The sequence below is a fragment of the Mus pahari genome, chromosome 6, assembly GCF_900095145.1.
Source record: "Mus pahari chromosome 6, PAHARI_EIJ_v1.1, whole genome shotgun sequence".
In the NCBI taxonomy this organism is placed as follows: Eukaryota; Metazoa; Chordata; class Mammalia; order Rodentia; family Muridae; genus Mus; species Mus pahari.
The window spans coordinates 84,240,100-84,257,263 of NC_034595.1; the positions used below are offsets into that span (position 1 = coordinate 84,240,100).

The 17,164-nt window shown below is 52.6% G+C and overlaps 1 protein-coding gene across 3 annotated transcripts in view; it reads right to left on the bottom strand.

The window, feature by feature from the left end:
- Positions 1-589: 589 nt before the first annotated feature.
- The window catches only part of Wdtc1 (WD and tetratricopeptide repeats 1), a 46,660-nt gene continuing 30,085 nt past the window's right edge, over positions 590-17,164 (bottom strand). For 2 of the 3 annotated variants that reach the window (XM_029539936.1, XM_021200398.2), the window contains exons 6-16: positions 15,787-15,974; positions 13,533-13,715; positions 12,146-12,240; positions 11,591-11,706; positions 10,431-10,503; positions 9,774-9,882; positions 8,627-8,800; positions 5,521-5,756; positions 4,507-4,690; positions 3,289-3,481; positions 590-2,464 (exon numbers count right to left, since the gene is read on the bottom strand). In XM_029539936.1, coding sequence (XP_029395796.1) covers positions 2,267-2,464; positions 3,289-3,481; positions 4,507-4,690; positions 5,521-5,756; positions 8,627-8,800; positions 9,774-9,882; positions 10,431-10,503; positions 11,591-11,706; positions 12,146-12,240; positions 13,533-13,715; positions 15,787-15,974 — 1,749 coding nt within the window. In that variant the 3' untranslated portion in view covers positions 590-2,266. The remainder of the gene's footprint in view (positions 2,465-3,288; positions 3,482-4,506; positions 4,691-5,520; positions 5,757-8,626; positions 8,801-9,773; positions 9,883-10,430; positions 10,504-11,590; positions 11,707-12,145; positions 12,241-13,532; positions 13,716-15,786; positions 15,975-17,164) is intronic. The other variant, XM_029539937.1, reaches the window with a different exon arrangement.

Consider the following 17,164-nt stretch of genomic DNA (forward strand, 5'->3'; position numbering starts at 1 on the left):
GTAGACCAAGCTGGCCTCGAACTCAGAAATCCGCCTGCCTCTGCCTCCCAAGTGCTGGGATTAAAGGCCTGCGCCACCAGGCCCGGCAATAATAAATAAATCTTAAAAAAAAAAAAAAAAATCAGATAATCTAGGACACAAAAGAAAAAACAAAAACAAAGCCCAAAACAAAACTAAAACCCTATGTAGTAGGCTACAGACACACTTTTGTCTGTAGTACAGTAGAAAGGTACACAGTGAACACGACTGTGTAAAACATTCACTCCTTGTAACACACACACACAAGAACCATGCACATTGTGGATCATAGGAGGGGATGTGAACCTGCCTTGGGATCCAGTTTAAAAAATCTGAAAACTACCAAGATTTGAAATCCTTTATTTCCAAGGGTTTTGAGAAAGCCTGAGAGTAAAAGCTGATGATGTCCAATCACAGCTATCGGCCGGCCTGGGCTTTGGACCAGGCCTGCTGGGCTGAAGGACCCATGCAAGGCAGGTCCACTCAGGTCACTCTATTCAGCAGAGGTGTGGTTGCTCCATGTCACAGAGTCACGGTGGGGAGGGACCCAACAAATGACACCAGTCACAGCTAGAACAAAATGGTTTTAATCAATTGTGTCACCCTCACTCTCCTGGGAGCAGAGCAACAAAAGGCTCGGCTCCTGCCCCAGGGGACAGTAAGGCTTATGTGTCTCCACACTGCAGGGTCCAGGCTAGGCGGGAGGGCAGGAGACAGGAGGATGGACAGGGGGATGGCAGGTGGCCTGAACACAGGAAAGCAAAGGGACCCTGGCCAGTTCTTGTGCCCCAGGGCCTAGCCCAACCCTCTCGCTCCCCTCCCTGGCTTGAGAAAGGTCATGAGGAAGAGGCAGGGGAGCAAGTCCCAGCAGCAGAAGCAGCAGAGCAGCTGTTTCCTTCACCAATAAATACACTTCATTACCAAGCTAGGAGAGAGGGTGGGAAGAGGACCTGGGGTGGGCAGGAAGGGGGAGAAGCTGCCACCTGTGTCGCTGAGATTAAAGCAATGAGATGGTGCCAGACCCCCCACCACTAGCCTCACCCCCCTCATCTCCTTAAAACTGTGAAAAAGCTTTTAACATGGCCCTCCAGTCTCCAGGGCTGCTCAGAAGCTAGACTGAGAGGAGGCACCTGGCAGAGACAGGGGCGAGGGAGGGAGGGAGAGAGGGATGGAGGGGGGGAAGGGGGGCTGCTTCTCCCCAGAGGCTGCAGCTGGAGGGCTGCCGCCCAGAGGAAGCACACAGGGCTGGGGGAGGCTGGCAAGAACCAACTCCCGGCTCCAGAGCAGGAGCCAAGGGGCCAGAGGGAGAGGGAGGCTTGGTGGTGAAGTGGCCGCTGTGTCCAGTGTAAAGCCCCGGGTGGCTGAAGGGGGATGGCTGAGCTAAGGACTATCCCACCCCCTCCCCCCAGAGCAGCAGGGGACAGAGAAAAGCCATCACTTCTTTGGTCTTTGTGGCGGCTCAGCATGTGGGTGGGAAGGAGGGCAGAGAGGGCACAAAGGGTCCTTAGGAAGAGCCACCTCAGCAGAGTAGGCCTGGCGGGAGCTCTGGCAGAAAGGTCACAGTGAGGCCGAGGAGCGCCCCAGGAGGGCGGCCATGGCGCGTTAGGACTCGCATGGGCAGGTGAGTGGGGAGGGAGGGACCCCACCCCGCCACACCATAGGAAAGGCAAAGCCCTCAGAGACAGCCTAGGACAGGCCAGGAGGGAGTGAGGAAGCGCCACTGCCCCTGGGCAGGTGGCCTGACCTTGCCACTGCGGGCTCCCATTTCCTATGCTTCCACCAGAAAACTGGTGGCTGTGGAGGGACCTTCCGGAAGTCCACAGGGGAGCTAGCCCGTAGGCAGCAGAGTGGCAACAACAGGCCGGGCAAGCCTCGGCCAGCAGGGAGTTCCACTCCCTTTCTGCTGCCCTCCGAGGGCAGGGCAGTCCGTGAAGACAGCTTCAGCTCTTGCCTCCCCACTGGAGGCTGAAGGGGTTAAGAAGGGCCAGAGCCTTCCAGAGACATGGAAGCAGGAGGTAAGGGCATACAGAGGGGCTTCCCCTCCTGCTTTTCTGCTCAGGGCTGGGGACAGTCAAGGGACAATCAGCCCGAGAGTCTGAAAGCCAGCAAGTTGCAGCAATCCCCACCCACAATGTCAAACTAACAAACAAAACGGGGGAAATGAAAAATGGGGATGGGAAAGACAAACCAAAACAGAGCCCAGCTCTCCGATCTCCTGCACAGGGCTGGGGACTGGCGCTAGGAGCGGCTAGCTGGGCCGGCACTGCACCTGGCCCTCTGCGCTGTCCTCATCATCAGAGGCCCCGGCGCCCCCACTGCTCAGGCCTGTGATCCGGTAGCCCATGTCCAGCAGCATAGCCTCCAGGGGATTGGCATTCATGCGCCGCTGGTTGGCCTGAGATGCACCCTCCATATCCTCCACAACTCGGCCTGTGAGGTCTTCACTCTGTCAAGAAAAGACAGGTCTAGTGAGCTCAGGGTGGAGGGACCAGGAGAGGGACAGGCATGAGGGAGGCACAAGTACGTGGCATATGCATAGTGGCGGAGGAGGGAGGCACACACTGGGGTATCTAAGGTTAGACACATGGGGAGAAGTGTGCATGCAGGAATACATGTTAGGGGGATGTCTCACCCGTGCTGGGCTGGGGGCCAGATACAGCCCCCCCCAACAACCCTTTACATTTTCTCCTCCAAGGAAAGGGGTCCTCTTTATAAAAGTTACAGCAAACTGGATTTATTCAGATCCGCCATTTGGACTTCAGTCCGCTAGCTGTCTATGGAAGGCTTACCTGCCCACTGGCATTGAGAGCAGAGGAGGCCACACTGGCCTAAGTGCTCTGTGCACAAGATTGCAAAGCGATCAACTCCAAAGTCTGTGCCCCCCCCCCACTGGGGACAGTCCTTTAACAGCTTCTGCAGGACCCTCACAGTAGCATACGAAGGCAGAGGCCTGCGGACTCCTGAGGTGTACCCACAGGAGGCTGGCCTAGTGCATCCCCTTGCTCACCTGCTCTTGGTAGATGGGGATTTTCCTTCTAGGCTAGCTCAAGGATATGCCCCAAGAATGCAAAAGCCAATCTCGCCCCAGAAATGCCCACCGCATTAGAGCTTCCTAGGGCCTGGGACCCCAACTTTGCAGCTTATCTTTCCTAGCAGTCTCTAGCCTGTACAGCTCCCCTCCCTCCCCTGGCACCGAAGCTCAGCCAGACACTCCAAAAAGGCCCTATGCTCCTTGACACCTGGCTTTGGCCACCTTGCTTGTGTCCTCACCTCTGGTCGTGGGTTCCACAGTCGCACAACAGGGTCGATGCCACTGGTGGCCAGGAAGCAGTAACTGGGGTGGGGCTGCAAGCAGTTGACAATGGATTCATCCCCCTGTAGCACTCGGACGAGGTTGGTGGTCTCCTTTTCCCAGATGAAGAAAGAGCCGTCATCAGAGCCGCTGACGATGTACTGAGCATTGCTGGTGGGGGGGGCAAAGGGTGGGAGGTCAGGAGGGAGACTGAGGCAGAGGGAAAGGGTAAGGCCTGGGACCACTCAGTTCCTCACAGACAAGGGGCTACCCTTGACTCAGAACTCTCCTATGCAAATGAGCTCTCTCTTCCAAACTGCATATACCAGTCATGGCTGTACTAAAACCCAGCATCAGTTGCTGGGCATGGTGGTGCACACTTTCAATCCCAGCACCTGTGAGGCAGAGGAAGGCAGATCTGTGATTTTGAGGCTAGCTTGGTCTACAGAGTGAGTTCCAGGACAGCCAGGGCTACACAGTAAAACCCTGTCTCAAAAACAAAAACAAAAACAGAACAAAAAAATCCTCTCAACAGCAGTGGCCGTCTGGGTCCCTCCAATATGGTACCACAGTATCCACCAGGTCGTTACTACCTCGCTGGTGTAGGACCATCTCCTGTATCTATCTCTTGTAAGAACAACCTCATCTAGCTAAACCTTCCCTCAGCAATCCAAAACTTCTTGGACGCCGACTAGCAAGTCTTATAGTCCATCCATCCATCCATAGTATAGGCCTCTCACACTGTTGACATTCAGAGGGGGTTTTGGGGAGAGACCCTCTGGATGTAAGTACAAAGGGTATAAACAAAGCAAGGGTGGGGTTTGGGGTGGGAGTTTCTGAGAACACAGGCTGTGTCCCCGAGTACCCAGGGCACGGTCTAAGATGCCCAGCCTCATAGTTCTCGCCTCCCTTTCAGTAACAGACAAAAGCTCCAAGTGTCCAGATAAAGCCAGCAAGCTCTGGGACACTGGACAGAGTGCGGAGGGGCAGAGGAAACTTCCAGGCACAGCACTGATGCCACTCAGCCCAGTCTGTTATGATTCCACGAGTGGTATGGCTGCTTTCACTGTACAGACAGAGAAACAGGCTATTGGAGGAACCTAAGGGTACAGAGGCAGCGCCTCCCACATGGCACCACCCCTCAACCCTTGCTGTCAACTGGGATATGCGCTCTCTTCCTGCTCAGGGCCTCAGACCTGCCAAAGAAATTGGCCTCCTTGATATCTGTGGTGGTGTTGCAGTGCCCACAGTAGCGGAACTGATAGTCGTAGCTCCGTTCCCGTAGCACCATTTCGTCTTCTGAGATGGAGTCCTTGCGACTTGTGCTTCGAAGGCGAACTGGACCACCACCACCACCACCACCAGCTGCCTTCTTCTCCTCTGGGGCAGAAAGCAAGGAGAGGTGAGAGACAGGCGAGGAAGGAAGAGATGAGAGAGAGGTGGGGGGCTTCCCTTCTCTACATCCCCTGTCTCCTCTACCTCTGTGCTACAGTTTCCAGCCCAGCCCAGGCAATACGAGGCCGGCTGCCCCCAGGTTTACTCTGGAGAACTAAGAGAAGTCTGTAGGAATTTGCATCGCTGGCTTCAGCCTGAACACTACTCACAGAATGAGCGAATCCCGTGGCTAGTTATCTGCCTCCAGCGAGAGCCCACATAGTTCTCATAGTTGGAGTCCACATCACCATGACCCAGCTCGCCCTCCAAATCTACAGAGGCACTGGGCAGGCTTGGTGCGCCCTTTGCAGACGAGACCGGTTTGTAGGCCATGCTAGATCCGTGGCCACACAGTTTGACCTGGTAGAGCTGAGTTGAGAACTAAGGCACCATCCTAGACACCATGCCTGCTGCACATGTGCCAGACCAAGACAGAGACAACAAACCGCTCTCGCCTCTGCCCAGTGCGCTCTTTGCCCAGTGTGCTCTCTGCCAAGGCCCCGTCTGGGAACAGGTGGGAAGGCCCAGCTGGAGCCCACACAGCCTGACTGGGCTCTACCTGGTACCTTGAATGCTAACATTAACCTTCAACAGAGTTTCATTGGGAGATGCTGACGATCTCCTTCGTTGGGCATGAAAAGTGAGTTTCAGGGGTCAGACTGTCTTAAGGCCATGGAGTTTCACAGTCAGCATCTGAAGCCAGGGCCTCTAGATCAAAGCGCCAGTGTCCTTCTGAGTAGGGAACGGACTGCTGCGTCTCCTGGGCACACACTCACCACCATCACTTTTGGAGAAAAGGGCAGCTGTGATGTCCCGGCCCAAGGCGTCACATGCACTGCTGTGGGCCTGCTCTGGGAACTTCCCTTTGAAGTCATCCAGGCACTCCAGAGCCTCGGCCACATACTTCAGTTCAAAGAGGCACCGGGCCAGACGGAAGTGCGCCTTCAAATGGCAAGGGTTTAGGGAGATGGCCTTTAGGCAGTCCCGGAGGGCATCGTAGTGGTCCCCGTCCCTGGGAAGGTACAGGAACATAGCTTAGAGGTGAGGGAGGCCCCGTGGCAGATACAAGGTTCCCACCATCTTCTGTGGCTACTTCTAGGCCATCTCGGACAACCCTCAGGGTGAGGAGATAAGGAGATGCAGCCTTGGCATAGCCCACTGCTCCCTCCCTGGGAGCCTGAGTAAGCTGAGGTGCAAGCCAGGAGCCCCGCGGCTTAGAGAGCAAAGCGCAGTGTCAGGCTGCCCTCTGCTGGGCACAGGCTGAAACTGCGCACTGGTTACCTCAGGCACCCGCAGCTCTGCAGCAGAAGGCCTGGCACACTGCCCACCGCAGACTCCCCAAGCCCTCCTTCTCTTTTCCTTCATCCACCTCCTCAAATCCCCCTGCTGGCCTTCAAAGCTATGTCCAAGGCAGGGGGCCCTCAAGGACAGTTCTGTGGTCTGGAGAAGGCAGAAGTGTTAGGCCGGGACTCGGGGTCTGACCAGCAGGCAGCATGCCCTCAGCCAGACCCCCCTCTGTCCTGGCTGACTGATCTGCAGCAGCTGTGGCCTCCACCTCCTGGGGCTGGAGGATGGGGCCTGACTGTCTGGCAAAGTCAGCTCTCTGGAAGCTGATGGTGAGGGGGCTGTGCACACCAGGAGCTCCAAATCCTCTCTATTCCTTTCTCCAATGTACATGTATGGATAAAGGGGAGTGGAGGCTTCTTTTGGAGGGGTAGAGGGAGACACCCTCTTTTTCCAGGCCCACCTCCCTGTTGCCAGAAACCCATTTGGCTTCTTATCTGTCCAGCCAAGCAGCGATGACGGTCACATTCCCCTTTAGAAACCCATAAATGTCCGTTCAATGCTGGGGATTGAGCCTCCCCACTTCCTACTGGGCTGGGGTGTGTCTACTGTGCTTACAGGAAGCAGTACTCATTAAAGTCAAGGGTCCCTTCACCAAGGGTATGGGTCACAGGTGCCTCCTGGCTTCTCTTGCCATACAGTCAGAAGGAGCACCCAGCCTTTGGAGTAGCCACTTACTGGGAACGACTGCTAAGCAATGTGGGGCAGGCAGGAAGCAGAGCTGCTTTGATGGTGTGCTCTGCGTCAGACTGAGTGCCTATGACGAAGGAGCAGGCGCTATTTGGAAACCCAGTTACTGCCTGCAAGGTGCCCCTTTCTGAGCTCCTAGCAAGAGCCAGACCAGAGACCAGCCAGGAGCCAGAGGGTGGTCTGTTTCCAGGAGCAGATGGTAGCCCTGGGGAGGCTGGCCTGGGACAGAACGTGACATTCTAGGGGTCATTGGCAGGCATGTGGGGATGGGGAAAAAAAAAAAGAGCAGGCTGGCCCCAGGGCTCACCCATCCTAGATGTACTGCCAGATCAATCTCCCTGAAAAGACAGCCCTCTGCACGTCCTCGTTCAAGTCTCTCCAGTAGCTGCCCATCACACACTGAATCAAGGCCAAATGCCACCCTCTGCATTCCAAGCCCTTTCCAGGCAAGCCCCAGGCTACCTCACAGACTCATCCCCTGCCAGTCCTTTCCAGAACCCTCTGCTCCAGCCAAATGGATTTGCTGTTCTGAGGCAGGCTCTTCAGTCAGTCCCCCGCCCCCACGCCTTTGTTCACACCATTTCCTCTCCCTGCAGTGTCCTTCCTCGCCTCCCCCTCATCTCCTTGTCTGAGCTGCCCACACTTAGAGCCCATTCAGACACGACATCTTTCTGAGGCTTCCCTGATCCTGAGCTGAGGTGACTCAACTCTTGGTGCCCACAGCACTATACCTGACCATTTCCAAGACTTACTGCTTCCTGCATCTTTCATGTTTCATGCTGAACTATGTCAGAGATCTTATTCTTGTCCAGTGGCTGGGCACTCTGGGGCACAGGGACTCAGAGTGATAGCACTCTGTCTCCCCAGTACCTAGCACACAGTGGGAACTCAAGAAACAAGCTGTGAATTAGGAAATCACCAACTTCTCTCAGCAAAAATACAGACACAAAGCTGAGCTGTCAGTCAAGTCTAGATGAAGGGGCTGTCACACCTTATCCAACCAGTGTAACAGAGGTGACACACCTTAGATGGCCGGGCCCCAGATAGTCCTCTATTGAATGTGGGTGCCCCTTGGTCCCTGGGGAAAGTCCCAATGCTTCACTAACTTCTCTGTGTGTGGCATCTCCCCCACTCCCATCCTGCTAACTTGGGTGGGTTCCTTAAGCTTCCCCAGGCCTGCCTAGTTTCAGCCAGACGATGGCACACCAGCTGGCCTGTCTGTCTGGGCAGAGCCGACGGATGCCAGACGGAGCAGAAATGGCTGTGGGCCCAGCTCTATCCATCTCTAGTCTTGGCCCTGGCTGGGGGATGGGTCTGCCTGCCTGCCTGATGGTGCTGCAGGCAGGACTGGGGCCCTGATGATCTCTGAAGATGTGGGGCATCTTAGGGTCCTGACCCGCCTATCCCATTATCACTAGTCAGTGTATGTCTGAGGTCTAGCTTGTACGTGGTCCGGTGATGGGTATAAGAACCCAGGAAGCAGATGCAGGGCCATTCAGCCACAGAATCATTCTATGAAGGTAAAAATGAGCTCGCCAAGCTCTGCAGTCGGATCTATCAAGGCTCCACTCTTCTCTCAAAGTCCAACCCAAGCCTCACTTCTCCAACACCCCTCTTACTCCCTTACTTCCATTCCACCTGATAACAAAGCAATGTGTGACTCTCCCTCCCGCACACTAAATGTCTTGTGCTACCTCAGCCTTAGGTAGAAAGGAGGGGCCTATGTTCACGAGGCCCCAAGAGCCAGGACGCCAATGCTAGCTTCTGTAGATACCCCAGAAACTTGGTCTCATGGTCCAGGTGCTTCAGCCCTTGTTCTGACCCAGAAACCCCTGAAGTCCCACTCACCACTTGCGCTTCATGTAGGCGGCAGCTCGGTTGCCATAGAGCATAGCGTTGTGCGGGGCCTTCTGCACAGCCTGGCTGTAGAGCTGGATGGCCTGGGTCCACTGTTGGCAGGCGAAGGCTTCATTGGCCTGCTGCTTCACGCGTTCCAGGTATGGGGGCAGCTCCACCTGGGGGCTGCGAGGGAAGGAGAGCCAAGTCAGACCACTTAGAGGTTAGTAGTCCTACCCAAGGGCCACGTATGGTTTTGTGGACCCTGGCACCTCACTGCCATCCAGGAGAAGGGGCCACTTTCATGATGAGCTTGGGCCATTATCTATTACCACAAAAGAATATGCATAATTCCAAGTACTGCAAGCCAGTAAAGGAGTGGCAAGAAAGGTATAAAGCCATTACCAACCAAATGCTGGGGCTCAGGTGACAGCCACCGACACCACCTTCATCCACACTGAACTAACCTTGTGACCACTCTACTTCCTCCTATGGGAGAAGTCTGTTTGTCTCAAAGAAAACAGAGGGGTGGGAAGAGAACAGAGGCAGGGATGTACTGTAACAGTTACTACTGTAGTGGGATGGATCGTCTGCATGGGAGACAAAGTCAACGCTCAGAGGCAGCTAGCCTCTGGACCCTTATCCCAGGGCTGGGGCAGAAGGACAAACTTCACTCTGGGTATGTTTGGCAGCCTCTCGGATAGAAGCTGCCTTTGGAATACTAGCTGCTCTCTAAGAAGCCTCTCTGGCCCAACCTGTAACATCTCGGACACACAAGTGGGTTAAGGTCAGGAGGAAGGGTTTGTGTGTGTGTGTGTGCGCGTGTGTGCACATGCATTGTATGTGTGTGCACATGCATACATGCATTGTACGTGTGTGTTTTGTTGAGATTTTTGTATTATGGGTGTCTTCCTCTATCAATGTCTGTGCACCATGTGTGTGCAGTGCCTGAGGAGGCCAGAGGGAGGCACTAGATCCACTGGGAATGGAGCTACTGACAGCTGAGGGCGGCTGTATAGGTTCTGGGGATGGAAGCTGGGTCCCCTGAAAGAGCAGCCAGCCTCTCCAATGCCACGAAGAGAGGTTTACAGGACATGCTTATCCCCCTGTCCATGTGCTGTCACGAAGACTGAAGGCCACTGGGGTCAGCTGCCCTCACCTGATGCACCCCTTGCTCTCTGGCAGCCGGAAGCCGTTGCTGTGAAGGTGTAGGCCATTCGACATGCCGTTGGACACCCCATTAGTAGACATCTTGCCATTCTGGACTTCTGGCAGAATGAGAGGAAAGTCACAGTGACACCTGAGGAGGAGGGCTTCACTTCTCTGCGTCCCTTTGGCTTCTATCACAGGACCTGATGGCTCCATTGTGAGATTATTCTCCCAGGTCAGACCCAGTCCCAGAAAACAAGTCAGGACAGGCAGGCAGTGGAATTAAGAAAAGCCCGTGCGCCCTCTGCTGGCTACAGGGGGTACAGCTCCTTTCTGACTGACACTCCCCACAGCTGCGGTTGTGGAGGGAATGAGGGGAGAAGAGGCGGGGGCTCAGCTGTGAGCCACAGGGAGTGACCCATGAACCAGGGTGAGAAGGGAAAGGGCAGCTACCTCAAGTGCTTAAGAGCCAGGGCACTGGAAGGGACCATCTTCCATAAGCCTTGGACAGATCTCTGACCCATACCCTTCTGATAAGGCCAGGGTAGAGAGCTTCTCTTTTGGAGCGTATATTTAGACACAGGTCAGAGTAAAGAGTGGGCTTCTCCTAAGGAGAGTACACAAGCCTCCACCTACCACAGCATGGGTTCCCCGAGGGAGAACTTACCCACTGAGTGGCATTTTCTAGGCAAGAGGAAGGTATATGGCCGTTGCTTGTAAGTCAAGTCAAACAAATACACCTGGGATTGAGGAGAGAAGGAGGCCGTGAGGCAAGGATGTAGCTGAAGCATCAGTAAGATCTGGGCAGCTTTCAAGACCAGAATCCTCAACTTCCAGTGAGCACGGAGCACGGAGTCAGAACTAGCCAGGTGTGCCCATGAAAGGAACTTTAAACAGGAAAATCCTCCAAGCTTTTGAGTCTTGGGGTGGGTGGGCTATGTGACTTCCACAAAGCCCTTGCTGACATATGGTCCTTCCCTGGGAGCACATATTTAAATCTGAAAGATCCTCAAAGGTGCAAATATCTTGTTTTATAGATGAGAAAACTGAGATCTCAGAGAAGGGAAGCTACTAAAAGTGACACTGCCAATTTACTCCTGTCAGTAAGCAAATGTTATCTGTTATTAAAACTGAGTGCTATTCAGTGCTTCAAAGTAAGTTGTTCAGAGTTCTGCTAAGCGTATAACCAAGGATGATCTATGACTTATGATCCTCTGGTGTTTACCTCTCACACAGTGGGATTTGAAGGCACAAATCACCCTCCCTGGTTTCCTGGCTTATGCGGTGCTAGGGATCAAGCTCAGGGTTCTGTGTACGCAGGGCAAGCACTCTGTTCAGTGACTAACACCCCTAGCCCAGGGTCTCCCTTTTCTTCTCCTCTTTATTAGGCTTTGAGCATGTGTGTCCTGGGAATTCCAGCAAGCACACACTACAGTGCACATGCATGTCAGGATCGCTTTCCCCCATTTGTTTTCCATTGTTCCTGCTAGCCTGGAATTCACTATGGAAACCCGGCTGGTCTTAAACTCTCAGAGATCCACATGCCTCTGCCTCCCAAGTGCTGGGAATAAAAAGTGTCCCAGAGGGGCAGCTGGAGAGCGGGTTCTCTCTTGCCGCGGGGTCTGGCATGCTTACCAGAGGAGCCACTTTCCAGGCTCTCGAAAGCATTCTTAACCAAAATACCATGTCTGTCTGGCTCTCTAAAGAAAAGACTAGTGAGGGTAACGGTGGTCCCTCACACGTCACATGTAATTTACAAAGAAGCTGTTACTTTTATCTGCTAAGACAGGGATTGTGGGTAAGAGTCTCACCAGGCAGGGGACCTACCTGCTCTCCTCCCATGTTGACTAGCAGCTCTGTACCATTGGGGCTGAAGGTCACATAGGTGGCAACCAGCACTCTCAGACGGCTGTTATAGTCAGGCAGCTTCACCGGCAGGTGACCTGCCAAGAACACACGACCCTAGGATGAGACTTCAGAGCCAGGGCACGGTGTAAAGACAGCCAAGTGGGAAATGCTAGCCACCCATGTCCGGAGAGCCCTCAGGATTAGTCAACAGGTCAGCAGCCTCAGGCTTGTCCTCAGTCATTTTGTGTGTGACACAGACAGGGTCTTGCTGTGTCATCCAGACTGGTTTTATTACTAGCTCTTTCAGATTAATGTTGCAATTTTGAGCCTCCTTAGTCTCTCGAGTTCTGGGATTGCAATCCCATTTTTAAAGAGAAGAAACTCCTCAGGGTTAAGTGATTTGCTGACAGTTACACAGCTGGCCAAAATGAGGAGTGAAGAAGTCTAGACCCGTCTGATTCTAGCCCCAACCCCCCACCCCCAGACGGTTCCAGAAAGAGCCAAGGTCCTGGCAAGAGCCAGGCTGGGCCCTACCTGCGACGTAATACTGCGCCGCACCATCCGGAAGGGGCTTCTGCCGGTCACAGAAGGTGTGTACGCCTGCCGAAGGGCTCTGCCTCATGCTCTTTCTGATGGATGGAAAATTGGACAGGTTAAAACTGGCTAGCTGTCCCTAGCTAGCTGGATCACACTCCACAGAGAAAACCCAGGGTTGTGTCCCTAGAGGCACAGAAGGACAGACGTTATCTTTCTTCCTGCCACAAGCGACTCCAAGGTTTGCTCTTTAGATGGCTGTGGACATAGCCACCAGTGAAAGTAGGGCAGGCTAGACCCGACCTAGGACCAGGGATAGCCAAGGCTGTGAAGATTCTCCCCAAGAGACTGCCCTTTCTCCCTTCTTTCTCTGAGACAGGGTCACATGAGCTGAGGCTATTTTCAGATTCAGCTCAGTAGAGAAGGACAGCCTTGAACCTCTGACCCTGTCTCTCTACGTCTTAAGTGCTGGGATTGCAGTAGTGTGCCACCATTCTTAATTTTACTTTTACTTTTCTGTTTTAAAAACATATTTAATTTTAAAACTTCCGTGACTCTGTCTGAGTGAGGGTCTGAGCATGTGAGTGTAGGCTCCTCAGGCAGCCGATCTTGCCAGCCCCAATCTTTCGATTTTTTTTTTTTTTAAATAAAATAGGGACAGTTCAGTGGTAGAACACTTGTCTTGCACGCACAAGGCCGCATGATCTATCCCAATATCATAAGCAAAACTATATGTACAAAATATTACATGGGTAAGACCCTAACTCTGGGGTCAGGCATGCTGGCATAGTCTTAGCCCTTGGGAGGCAGAGTAGAACTCTATGGGTTCAAGGCCAGTCTGATTTACATAGTGGGTTCTAGGCCAGCTAAGATTGCATAACAAAGCCCAGTGGAGGTGATCCATGCCTTTAATCCCAGCATTTAGGAGCAGAGGCAGGTTGATCCCTGTGAGTTCTAGGCTAGTCTGGTCTACAGAGTGTGTTCCAGGCAGCCAGAGGCACACAGAGAAGAGGGAGGGAAAGACTACATAATAAAAGATCTTGTCTCAAAAAAAACAAAAACATCAAGAAAAGGGAGCAGGAGAAGGAAAAGACAAAAACCAAGGCTGACTGGGGTTGCCAGTCTGATGGTCAGAGTTTCACTCCCCAGGACCCACAGGCAGAATCAGAGAGCTGGCTCCCTAAAGGTCCTCTGAGCTCTACAAATGCACCATGGCACATAAAGATACCCCTGCCCCACTCTGCCCCCCCCCCCCCGATAAATGATTGAAACTAAAAAGACTGTCACTCTATACAGATACTAACAGTAGTGGGGACACTAGCTGTATCAGGAAATATACAGTGATTTTTGGGGTGGGGTGGGTGTTCCCAGTGCCGGCTGGCCGTACCTGTGGTTGTGGATCATTCGAATGTCATAGAGCCTCACAAAGGGCCCGCTGGCCCCTACTGCCAGGCAGTTGTTATCCTGGGGATTGACGGTGAGGCACTTGGCCTCCACCATTGGGCCACAGTATTCTGTTAGGTCAATCAGCACTTCTGAGTGTTTGCTGTTCTCCCGAAGGTCATACTGGCTGTAAGAGAGGATGGAATTGGTGACCAGGGCCCTGTGTAGAAAGCAGGGGAGATCAAGTGCGAGAGGGGAGGCGTCCACTGCAAGCCAGGTGCCTACAACAGCCTTTGGTAATGTTTTTTTTTTTGTTTTTGTTTTTGTTTTTTTGTTTTTTTGTTTTTTTAAGATATGGTCTCACTATGTAGCTCTGACTGTCCTGGACTTTACTCTCTAGACCAGGCTAGCCCCCAACTCAGAGATCCATCTGCCTCCCAAAATGCTGGGATTAAAGGCATGCACCACTATGTCTGGCTTAACGTCTTCTGACTTATCCTAAATTAACCCTTGAGGTAGATCCTACAGTTGAGATTTTATAGACATCAGCACTCCTGCTACTGTTACTCCACCTGACTGCAAAAATGTGCTGTTCATCAGACACTGTCCTGAGTATCTCACAGGGACTACCGACCACACCACCAGCAGCCCCGTACCACTACAACACAGCCATTCAATAAACTATCTGGGATGTCACAGCTTTGAAGTACAGAGCACAACACCTGCTAGGACTGTGGCACATGAACTATGTTAGCTGGGCGTCATGGTACATGCTTGTAATCCTTGCATTCAGAAGGCTGAGGCAGGAGGGTCACGAGTTCAAGTCCTGAGCTACATAGTGAGGCTAAGAACAGCCTGAGGTGCAGAGTAAGACCTTTCCTAAAAACCAATCAATGAGCCAAACAAAACCTCCGAGCCCCAAGAACCTGCTTTGTGATCGTCCATCCTAATCTACTCTCAGGGAACAAGGGCTACATGCAGGCAAGAGACCCGAGCTTACCCAAGAGCTGCCTAAGACCATGAAAGCCAGGCCAGCCCCTCAAGGCCTGCTAGGGCAGAGGGACAGTTCTGCTGCACTACACAGATCCTCCAGAAGGGGGCATGGCACCACCCATCCACTCAGCCGCTTCTTGCCTAGCTGGCTCAAAAAGCCTCACATAGTTAACTGCAGTGCTCTTCCTAAAATAGTCTGACATCGTTCTGCCACTTGATACCTACAGCCCGAGTGTTAAGTTTATCAAACTCCACAGTCTGACTTTAAGACCCAGTTTCACACACCTTGCCTTCCTCAGCTGTCCATGTGGGCCAATTATAACTACAGCCTTTCTCTTCCCTCTCTGTACTAGGGATTGCATTGAGGGCTTCGTCGCTTTCCCTGCCTTCACAACATGTACTCAGGTGGGGAATCCACTCTTGTCCCTTCTTGCCCATCGACTGTCTGCTCTTGAAGCCCAGCTCATATTCACACACTGCTAGGATATTTCTGCCGCCTGTGGCTCGGCCCAGGCCCTCAGGGATCTTGCGGATGCTCAGGTGGGCCTGACAGCAAGGCGGTCTGTTAGTCAGCACATGCTTCCTGAGCATGCCATGGACCGAGGCTGTCTTTTAAGTACTGTGTGTTTTGTTTTGCATGAACATTCTCAGCTATCATACTCAGATCAACAAAGGAGATATCATGATTATTCCTATTTTATAAATACAGAGACTAATGTTCTGGGGTGCAGTGGCCTTTTCCACTGAACACTGAGCGAGATCTAGGACTGGACCTGTTCTGCCTTGCTTCAGAGACCTGCTGGTGACCGCACCGTAGTGAGTTTATACATTGATCACAGGCCTAGCTGCTTAGGAAGCAGAGTGTGGCTCCTCTCTCATAACAACAGAGCAGGGCAGACTGAGGGTGGGCACACATGACATCTCAGGACGCGAGCAGCTGAGGAGCTGAGCCCTGCCTGCAGAGCAAGCCCCATCTCAGCATCCAACCATCCTGTGAAACAGGGGTGTCTGTCACTTAGCTCAGTGGTAGAAAATTTACCTGGGATGTAAGAGGCCATGGGTCTGACTCCCAGTACCCCAAATGGAAAAAGAAAGAAGGACAAAGAACGCCATCTTTGTCTGAAGGCAACGGGGCAAATGGGCAAACACACAGGACACAGGACACAGGACAGGGAAACCCAATTCCTGTCTATGGAAGGAGGCACTGCAGCAGAGCCACTGAAGCGGAGCACGCACACACAGTAATTTCACGCAGAGACTCTTACCGGATAAGCCCATCCTCGGCGGCGCTCCAGAACGTGTTAGGCCACATGGGTGCCGTGGCAATGCGTTTCACCCGGTTTGTATGGTCTCCAAACATGTGGATTGTCTCCTTTACTGTAAGGTCATGGACGTGCACCTTGGAGTCAGCTGCCCCGGTGATCAAGATGCGGTCTCCAGCATGAGGCAGGAACTGCTCACAAGAAATCGAATGATTGGCAGGAGATAGGATAGAGCTGGCTACTGAAGGAGAGCTCACCAAAATAAGCCTGGCTATCGAGCAGCAGCCTATCAGCACAGAAGTTCAATCAAGATCTGTCCTTCGTGCAGTCGGAGTGGTCACCATTTACACCGAGCCGCGCTGCCTAAGGAGCCCCCTTTTCTGACCCCTCTCCAGGTAGGAACTGAGTGGATAGTAATCTTTGCTGTCCCTTACTAAGAATTCCCAAATACCAGACAACAGGGCAGCTACTTTACTTTATCTTGCTGATAGTGAAAACAATCTCATTATAAATTAGGGGCTGGGTGTGTCTCTCCGTGGTGAGCACTCACTTAGTATGTATAAAAACCAAAGTTTAATCCTGAACATAGGAGAAGGAAAAAAACCTTTAAGGGTCATGGATAAGGGCGTGGCTTACTGGCAGAGCACATGTGTGACATCCTTGATGTTCTGGGTTCAATTCTAGCACCAAAATAAAGCAAAGCAAGCAAATGAACAGCAACCAACCACTGAGTTTCAGAACACAGCAAGGCTGTTCAAACCCAGACTGCCCACCCACCCACCCACACCTCAGTTCATCCACATATCCAGCCATCCAGGTTTGGATTAAAAAGCAATACCTATCTTTTGACCTAAACTCCTAAGAAAGATCCAAAGGACCCAAAAGAGAACATGGGATCTAGGCAAACGTCCAGCAAAATACTCCTTATACAGCAAATGGTGGCAAGAGTCCAGATGCTGGACTGTGGAGAAGGGCTGACCACTATAAGACTAGCGATCACCCCAGTCCAGTGGAGAACATAACATTCCAGATGACACAAAAAAACCCTCTCTCCATCCCTCTCCCTTTCTGTGTGTCTGTTTGTCTATCTCCCCTCCTTCCTTCCCTGTACTGAAGACAGATCAGATACTGGCATGGAGAAAGGCAGGCAGCTGCTCTACCACAGAGCTATATCCTAGCTTTCCTTTTTGGTTTTTATTTGGAAGAGAAAACAAAAATGCTTTTATGCTTCGTCACTTAGAAATAGGAATATATAAACTTATTTTTAGGGGCATGCCTCAATCTTTATTCCTGTCTGGAGGCAGCACAGATTCCAGCCACAGCAAAAATAAGAGAAGTAAGTCCTCAGCGCTGCCTTACTTGCAATGTGCTGCAGCTGCCA